Below are 9956 nucleotides of genomic sequence, written 5' to 3'. Positions count from 1 at the left end.
AGCCTGTGAAGCAACTCTTTAATGCTATTTCTGTAGCTTACTCACCATGAAAACATTTTGCTCTATAGGTAAGGAAGATAAAAATGCCTCTTTCAAACACTCCTTCTCTTCCCTTTTGAAGAGACTTAATATTTCATCGTAAGTTGCATAACTAGAGACTGCAAGGAACCAAATAAATATATATAAGAGAATCTTCTGAAAGCAAGAGAATTGGCCAGTTTCACTGGCAGACACTATATCACTGTAATAAGAAGTTGACTCATAAGCTATCTTTAGATTATATTCACACATTTAACATTAAACAGAAGCTATCCATCACTTTCAGTACCACTTCTCTCAGATTGTTACACAGGTACAAATGCCCCTTGCATCCATCCCCAAGAACACCCAAGGGAAAAAGAACGAAGTTCAAAGAGAATAATTTACTTATTAGTCCCTCCTAGCAATTATAAGATATTGTAACAGGTTTCAGGGAAAAAAAAAAAAAAAAAAAAAAAAGAAGCGATATCAGACCTAGATGAAGATCACCTGGCCCTAGAGCTGAGTAGTGAGGAAATAATTTAACTTGCACAGCATTTTTTAAGTGTTAAGTCATCCCACCTCACAAATGCGCTTTGTTCTGTTCTTCCTTCTACATGATTTCCTATTTCCAGGCATCTTTGTTTTCCAAACAATCTATCAGTTAGGTTTTTCTCTGCAAGAAGTATCTTAATTGCTGCCCATGGGCTGCAGATATAAACCACAGGCTCTCCATCAGGTTAATATCAACAGTACTGAAGTAACTGTAATAGAGAGGATTAGTAAAGAGATGAAGCGAGATGTGTCAAAATCATCATATAAACCTTAAATGTAACAGACTCCCCAAATTAAACACAAGTTTACTTTCATGTTACCAGCATGGTGAAGAAAGGCAAGCACCCACAGCCTTTAGCAAAAGTAATGCAATTGAGCACTTAACAAGTTCTTTGTGGGCAGCTCAAACACTGCTTCTCAGCAGCAATACAACAGTTCATCTGGAAAGCAGCAACGTTTTTTAAAAACAGTTCAGAGACAAGAATTCTAACTGAGAAAAAAGTTTTATTTTTAAAATAAAAACCTTCATACATAAATTTGTCAATGGGAAGAAATCTAAATACAGCAGTCTTCAGGATACAGAGCAAAGATTAGCTTTCAGCACAGTTCTTCCACACTCCAGCAATCAGAAGGGAAGCACAGCAATTAGAAAAAGAATCATTCTTATGTGTCAGAACATGTACTTCTAGAGTTCCTTCTTCAAGAGATGAACCTGGAAAACAGGGCACACTCCACCCAAGATTGCACATCTAGTCACACTATGGAAGCAGGAGATGGGAGATTCTCAACAGCACAGGTGATTTATAAACCAGATCTGCATGTCTGAGACAAATATATTCTGTTTGCAAGGTCCTCCTTCTCCCACACTGTTCTAATTCCCAGAAGGGTATAAAAAGGTACAAAAAGGTTCGTTACATACAGAGCGCAAATACTGTGTAAACAGAAGGGTCAGAAGCTGCATTTTGTTCTAGTGCTCAATAAACACAAGCTGACTCTTCCTACTACTCAACTGTGCATTACGTATAACACTGCATTCCTCCATGACCAAACTAAGCGCATGTATTCACCGTGGCTCTCCAGTTAGTTTTCATGTTGCCTTCTATTCTACAGCATTTAGAAGATGCTGTCCACACAACACCAGGTATTCTTCAGCTCAGTTCTTGCTGTACACGTGCTCCATTAATAACATCACACAAAATACCCTTCTACAGTCACACAGAGCCACAAATGAATAGAAGTATGGATGGATTGTTTAAGAGGAGACCACAGTGCCAGTGACATTTATAAGTGCTCACAAACTGCACGCATCTCCTCTTTTATTCATTTTTTAAAATCCTTTTCAATCAACTGTTCTTCCTCATCAAGTGGACATGCCACTTGAGAACATTATCCATGTTTGTGCTTCTCTATGCAAGCCAAGGAATAATTCATTTTAAGCTGGATTGTAGCTTAGAAAGCCTTTGCTTTCTATTTTTGCTCATAGGGAAAAGAAAACTGAATGACCATTTGTCACTGACCCTTCTCATGCTAACATTCAACAAGTCACCACACTTCACCCTCTTGCCGTTGGCCAATGACTACATCAGCTACTCCTCAACTTGGTTAATCCCCAGGCTGATTCGGCACAGAAGCATTACTGCAGTTGGCAGCAAGAGAAGGGAAAGGACAACTAAGAAGAGAATCCAAAAACCAGCAGAAATTTAGCAGAGGTCACTTCATGAGGCATACCCACATTCTCAGATCAGTCACCACTACATAAAGCGATGCTGGTGCAATAGAAGCTTCCAGCAGTGGCCTCCTCTTGTCTGAGAAAACACAAACACAAGAGCTTACCCCTTAATTGCTTCTGCTGCAATTTAAATCACTCAATCTCCTTCAAAATATCCAACGTGCACTTCAAGCGCTCTATAAACCTAAATGTTAATGCTTGGAGATGGCTCAACTGCAACCTTTAGACCTTCCTTTCTGAACTTATGAATGAATTGCTGCTTTGGATGATTGTTAGCTCTGTTTGATCATTTACGTTCAGTAAGAGTCAATCGCAGCAGAAGTTGGCCAGGAGTTAAGCACACACCTTTCCCCACTTGGTTCTGTGGGGAACAATGCCTTGAATGTTCTGAACATCCTTATCTTTTTGTCACCAACTTCAAAGCACAAATAAACCTGCAGTACAGATCAACGCATGAACAGAACTCCAATGGCTTAAAGCCCCATCTTCTTTCAGGATAAAAAAAGTTGCTGGCATAAAAGCAGGGACTGATGCTATCTCATACTTTGTTTTACAAAAGTTGTTTAAAAAGAAAGCAATGGCCCGCGGGCAAAGATCTCTATTAAACAGTTTCTCAAAGCACAATTTGCACAGCAATATGCTTTTCTTTTCTAAAAAAATCCAGAAGGGGAGGGAACCAAGCACTGGCTTTGTAATCTCACTTGATTAAACAATTCACTGGAGGTAACAATATGGCACTGGTGAAAGAGTATTCAAGTCAAAGGCAGCCACAGCTTCAGTCTTCCATTCCAAGTTCTTGCTTCAGACTGAAAGACAAGCAGAAACTCAAGTTAGTTTATAGCAAAACAGTTCAGAAATCCTTTAGACAAATTAGTGGAGATAATGACAACAAAGTTCAAGTTGAAAAGCAAGGAGTGGATATACCACTTACTTTGGCTAAGAACTAACAAGTCAGAAAAGTCTTGTGGAAAAAGAACAGACTCAAGAGACAATGTGGACTGATCTTGAGATATCTGAGCAACAGCTGAGAGCACTACTATCCCAGTTTTCAGCCACTATCCCACAGAGTAGAGCCACTTTACTGACACAATGGCATAATTACCCTTTCAAGTAGGCATGGACATTATCATAGCCGTGGTACTTGGCCAGATAGACCAGGACACCCGTAGCACATCTGCCATCTCTCTGTCTGCAGAAGCTACAATTGCATATTCCACGGCAAGGTGGGCACCTCCAGGTCTAGACAAAAGAAAAAAATAAAAACAGACAACATCCCCTTTAACTGAACTGCAGCATGAGGCACAATTCACAGTCATAGGTAAAAATAATCCAACTCTCCACTTAGTGATCACCAGTGCTGCAGAAGTTGTCTGGCTGGGATAGAAAAGTCCCAATTTCTCAGTCTGTAAGGTATTAAACTCTTCTTTACATGTAACCATAGGAAATACTCTACTCTGTTCAGCTCCTGAGCCATTTCCATAGTGCACAGCAGCAAGACTGTTTTCTCCTTGATACAATTCCCCTCCAGAGTACATTAAGCACTAATACGAAACTAAATAGTAAACATTATTCTGAATATACAAGAATATTCTGTCAGCTGCTCTGCTCTCCTAGTTTATTCCTGAAAATGAAACTGCAGAAATACTAACTACAAAGAGTTCTAGACAACAATGTTCTATCATTCAGTTTGACTCAAACTAAGACATGGTTTATTGGGCATGGTGGTGATGTGTTATGGTTAGACTAGATGATCTCAGAAGTCTTCTCCAACCTTCATGATTTTAAGTATACCTTATGTACTACAACACTGCAAGCAGTTCCCTTTCAAAGGCACTTTATCTATGAGCAGAAAGGTGCATCTGCTACTCAATTAACTTAAGGTCAGTATTAAAAGTTGACTTACTGGATCCAGCAATGCTGTTCTGACATCTTCCCCATACCTATTGCGGAGGCATGGCCCACAGAACTGGCCCCGTACTCCTACGCAATCAGGGTTACGACAGTTGGTCTTGGTGTCTATGGTTTTTTGACGACACTGATGACAGGTAGATCCCTGTAACACAGGGAAAGTAATTCAAGAAACAAAACATTAGAAGCAGCTCTCTAGCTGAGGGAATACAGCATTTAACAAGCAATCTCGCTGGCAGCTGGCAGCACTCATCCTGAAACAGAAAGCCACCTCACAAATTTGAATCAAGATTTTATCTTCTGTGCCTGTTAAAAAACACTCTCACAGACTGGTATCACCAAGTTACTACAGTTGATCCAAGAAGAGAACAAGTCCGCTGGCTTGGCAAACGCCACTCTGTTAACTCAGGGAAAGATGGCAGATGGTGTTCCAGAACCTCAGCCATTTTTCTCCCAGAAATCACACCCCTCCTTTCAGTGATAAGCAAGTCCACTCTATTTCACATCAGAGAGAGTAACAAATGATTTCACAAAGCATGCATTTCAGGAAGTTGGAATACACTTACCATGGTTCTGTTATACACTTTCTCTCTTGCAGATCCACAGATGTTACTCAGCTCTTCCTCTGTTATCTCCTCAACCGGTCGCACGATGTGTGGAAGAGCCATGGCACCACGGTGACCTCTCCTGGGAGTTTGGGCATCATGCTGGATAATGAAGACAACATTGGTAGGATGGGATTCAGCAAGAATTCTACACAAAGCAAGACTCTTCAAATCAGTGCCGAAGTCCCAAACATCCATTCCATATTTAAACGAGAGATAAATCTTTGCAAACACCTATGATGTGTATGCTGCTTTAGTATCTAAAGGATGACAGATCAAATGAAATGCCACTGGATTTTTCTCGCCTACAACTGGAGTAGAAGAGGAATTCATCTAGGATGATGTGCTCCGAATTAATTTTTATATTCTTGAAGGGATACAAAACCATCTTCAGTAGCAACTGAAGAACCAGAACCTCAGCATACCTCCAGATCTTCACCAGACATCTTCCTCCTTCTCACTAGGAGGTATCGGTCATCATCTTCCTCCTCTGGTAAAGGAGTAGGAGGGCCGTCAATCAGGGACCTGGATCTTGTGTGAGGCCGAGAACTTCGGTCTGGGTTCCTCCTCAATGCACTTCTGGGAAGTGAGCGCCTTGGAAGTCGTTTTGGGGTCTGGAAAAGTTTAAGAGAACCCAATGATACAACAACTTCTGTCCTCACAGTACAGGAATTCCCACACAGAACAGCAGAACCCATATCTATAGCAAGTTTCTGCTCTTACTGTTACTCACACAGCTTACAGGTAAATCAGCAGCAAAATCCATCACACTGCTAAATCGCTACCCTATTACTTTAAGGACCTAGTTAATCCAAAGGTCAGAGTCTTTTTTAAGGCTCTGAACTCAAACAAGATTCAGGCTTGAGCTTCAAAGCTTTGGCTGCCTTCCCTTATCTCTAGCCACTGTATAAATATCAGCATCTCGTTCAGTTTTATTGGCCTATGGAAACACTTAAGCCATTGTGAATTAATCTGATCCATTTTATACAGTGGAAAATCAGAAGAAAATTGCACAATGAGGATGTCCAGTTCAGTAAATGACAATTCTGAATTGGACTCTGAATTATGAGGTTTAATAAGCTTTGTAATCAAGAGTCCTGTATTGTAGTGCAATCATTCAAGGATCAGAAACCTTAAGGCAAATGCGTTAAATTTGTACTTACATTATTGGCCGTTGGCAGTGATCTTCTCCCATCGAAAATACCAGAAACATTTTGCAACTCAGCCATTAGTTTTGCAAGCTAGCAAAAGAAAGCAGAGCCTTAAGAGGGAGTTCACACACTATTACAGACTAGATTAGAGCAATTGGCTGGAATTACAATTACAGCAACCGCAGCCATTCTTTAACTTTTATGTCTCATTTTTATGTTCTAGTGACTACAGGTAATTTGAAAACACTCAAACTTAATAGACTTCAAGCCTAAACAAAGAATAGGCCTTAAACACACAGATTTTTTACTGAAAGACTTCTCTCAGATTTTCAAATACCAGTGAACATGAAGCATCTGATTCAAGTATTTGGAATGTAAATTCCTCTTAATGAATTCACATAACTCCCATTAGGGTTAATTTGAATAAACAAGGAGAGCCACCAAGAGTCAAGGGGAAGAGAGGGAAAGCAGGGGACAGGCTGAGTACTTGCCATCGCTTTGTTTTCCTTGATGTTTAAAGCTCTCTTTTCTAAAAACAGAGAGCCCTTTTCCTCAGAATCAGAGTCTGAATCTGGAGCAGGCATCGTATCTTCAGGAAGAGATTCCACCTCAGCCTTCCTCCTTCCTGATCTTCGAGGTGGAAACTTAATGGCTACTTTGAGAGGAACAGTGCATTTCCTCAGTCTCAGAGGTGCCTCTCTGTCAGCACTGACATTGTTTTCTGAATCAGATTCCAATTTCTGTTAACAAATCACAACAAACACATAAAACAGAATGAGTTGCTCTGCAATTAAATAGTCTGACTCCTACTTGTTCTCCTTACTGCTTTTTATAACTCAGACACGCATCTTCTCCCAGTCAGATGCCAACCTAGTTATTCCTCGGCAGGTTCTTAAGTTCTGACAGGAACTTATTAATGCCAAACGTGGTAACATTACATTTTTCACTACTCAATACTAATTCTCGGTATTTTTAAACAACAAACCTGCTCTTGCACTGCAGTTACAAAAAGCAGGATTCCATCATCTATCATTCCTTCTACACTGCACAAGTGCTACAGCATTCTCTGTTACACTGTGAGAGTGCGCATCCAACTGCACATCAGTGTAGGCAGATATTTTCCTCGGGTTTGCTAGGATCCATGAGCCAGGTTAACATTTTGTGCTAAAGAAACCAGAAGTGTTAGAGTCTAACAAAGAGCAACAAGCATCAAGGGCAATTCTACCAAGTAATAGGTTTTCCAGTCCATATGAGGACTTTACTCTGATCTTGCAAAGCTTAGGAGCTTAGGGGGATTTTAGGAGGACAAAAAAACAAAACAAAAAAACAAAAAAACAACAACAAAAAAACCCCACCAAACTATGTCTAGTTACATTTACTACATTAAATAAAGTCACATTTCTTTCTGACAACATTTGACTTGGAATCTGAAGCTGACATTTTTCAGTTATACCAAAGAATGTGAAAGGATTAAAGCTGCAAAGTGAGATCAGCCATCTTACCAAAGCGCTTTCAATTTTCTTTTCTGAAAAGCCACAGAAGGATTCATCATCAGAGGATTCGTGAAAGATTTTGGCCAGTTCTTTTCTAACATTCGACCTCAACGTGCGTTTCTGCAAAGAACAAAATACCCTTTACTTTAATTGGGCAAAAACAACTTGCATTTACAACCAAAATACAAGCAAATGGCTCTTTTTAATTAAAAAATAATAATAGTAAATGAATTTACAGGCAGTTTCAGAACTGCAGTTGCAACTACTAGGCACGTTCGTTTAGGTGATGTCTCAAAGGTTGCTCATCTGTTTCCAACACCTACCAGCTGGGAGCACAAGCAAGCAGTGATGTGGAATTACAGTACGTATCACAGATCTGTAACTGCTGTACAAAATAGAAGCAGCATTTATCACATGCCAACCTGCAGGTCTTCACTAACACTGCTCCTTCAGGTTTATTTGCTCCAGCCCTATACTCACTGTGTTAGCAAAGTTGTCAGAACCGAAACTGTCACAACTGTCATCAGAGGATGAGGACGTCTCCATGGGAATCAGCTTGGTATTTCGGAACGTGGTGAAGGTTCTCCTACCAGAGCAGCGGCGCTGCAAAAGAACAGTGCCAACCCCGTTATGGATGGGCAGCAGCCATAGTGCATGGCATTGGGCACATCCCTACGCTGCTGCCAGTGGGCTTACCCACTTCAGAATACACACCTCCCCCCAGCAGAACCAGCACCATTAAACAAAACATCCCCAGCGTTAAAGTGGGAACAGGTTCTGGTCTGATAGATTTCACATCCTTTTACAGGAGAGCTTAGCTTGCTCTTAACAAATAATTCTTTTAGCTCCACAGTGAAGCAGGAACATACACAAACATCATACGTGCCCCCACGCCTTACAGATGGGACTAGAAACGCGCACAAGAGCATCACGCCGAGATCTGCTTTGAGTAACGAGGTACTTTTAGCTTAAGACGAGCATTAAGCACACGGAGCACTGAAAGCACACCGCTCCAACAGCGATCAGCGCAGCTCTCCTCATAGAGTCCCACCACCGATCACAGCACACCGCGCACCACGGCCCGGCCAGGACCAACGAGCCGCGGGCCCGTTAGCACACAGAACGCGCCCCGGCCGCGCGCCACGCTAAAACAGAGGCCCTCAGCGAACCCCCTGCCCCGCAACCACGGGCTGCTTCCCCCGCAACAGCCCCAACGGCCTCCGGGACGGGAAGCGGGGGGAAAGCCGATCCTCTGCCCCAGCCCCGCGGCTGGGGATACCCACAGCCGCTGCCCGGAGGCCGCTCCTCCCGCCGAGCGTCCGGCACAACGCTTCCCCCCGCTCTAACCGGCCCCCGCGGGACAGCGCTCACCTGCGGGCGCTGCGGAGCCATGCTGACGGCGGGACGGGTGGCGGGAAATGAAGGTTCGCGCCAAAGCGGCGGGGGCAGAAAGGGGCGGAGCCCGGCGGCGCCTTTCCCGCGCTGCCGCCCGCGTCTTGGCAGATGAGTCCGACATACACGGAACCCAGCACCTCACGCCCCCTCCTCGCGCCCATCCGCGCACCCCGGCAGAGAGCATAGAGAGACTCTTCCGGAGTGCCCCAGAGGGCCCGGTGCGGGGGCCTCCTTTTTTTTTTCTCCGGGAGGTGCGGGGTTTGTGGAGCTGCAAGGACCTGATCGTGTGGCGCGAAAATCTCCTGGCCGGAACGCGGCGGGATGCGAGCGCTTGAGGGGCGGGGCCGGGGGTGCCCGCGTGGTCTGGAGCTGTGTTGTGCTTCCACTTGTAACTGCTGCTTTTTTCCCCACCGTTCTGGGAGAAGATAAACATAATTAAAAAATAAAAGACCGCCGCACAACTGCCGGTTTTCAAGGGCTGGGGAGAGGGGGCGAAGGGGTTCTCGTACGTGCCTTGTATCTCCGCGCAGGGAGGCGTGGAGCCCGCGGCCCTGCTGCCCCAGGGCTGACAGCTCCTGCGGGGAGCACAGCCTGCTTTGTGTAGGCGGCCGGCAGCATGCAGGGCTTGTGTGCCCTGCTGCCAACAGGTGGGGTGTTGCCTTAGGGGTGAAGCCTCCACGCCCTTGAGGGTACAGCAGTGCAGTGGGGTTTCAGAAAGGAGTTGGCTGTATTACTCCACAAACAGTTACTTGAAGCTGGGCCAGAGGAAAACAAACCTACAGTGACTGCAAACTGTTCTATGTAATGCTACAATCTCACGTTAAACCAAGCGCAGCCGTTACACACCACAACGTGCAGCCAGGATTTGGCAGCCAGGATCGGGTGAGGCCCTGAAAGCTGTGTGTGATTTGCAGCCCCGCTGCTTGCTGTAATCCTGCCTTTATCCTTTATCCTGCTCGGGTCCTCCCAGCAGCAGGCACGGCCCATGTCAGGCACGAGAGAAGCGGCCCCGCACACGCAGGCCCGCAGCCCAGCCCGGGCTGTGAATAGCTGAGGCACAATGGGCGCCAGCCCTGCTCAGGGTCTATGTTTTCTGTGGGCG

The 9956-nt window shown here is 44.2% G+C and overlaps 1 protein-coding gene across 1 annotated transcript; it reads right to left on the bottom strand.

Annotated features, from left to right (window-relative positions):
- Positions 1-3077: 3077 nt before the first annotated feature.
- Positions 3078-8851, bottom strand: CDCA7 (cell division cycle associated 7; the record flags this gene model as incomplete). The annotated part of the gene is made up of 10 exons (XM_079539289.1): positions 3078-3108; positions 3405-3541; positions 4206-4355; positions 4777-4917; positions 5241-5429; positions 5979-6056; positions 6458-6706; positions 7469-7579; positions 7940-8062; positions 8831-8851. 10 exons carry the CDS (start codon positions 8849-8851, stop codon positions 3078-3080), a joined length of 1230 nt encoding a protein of 409 aa, XP_079395415.1.
- Between the last annotated feature and the right edge of the window lie 1105 nt (positions 8852-9956).

This window comes from Tetrao urogallus (assembly GCF_951394365.1).
Source record: "Tetrao urogallus genome assembly, chromosome: 8".
NCBI lineage: Eukaryota > Metazoa > Chordata > Aves > Galliformes > Phasianidae > Tetrao > Tetrao urogallus.
The sequence above is the reverse complement of the archived record's forward strand: the minus strand, read 5'-3'. Positions and strand labels throughout refer to the sequence as shown.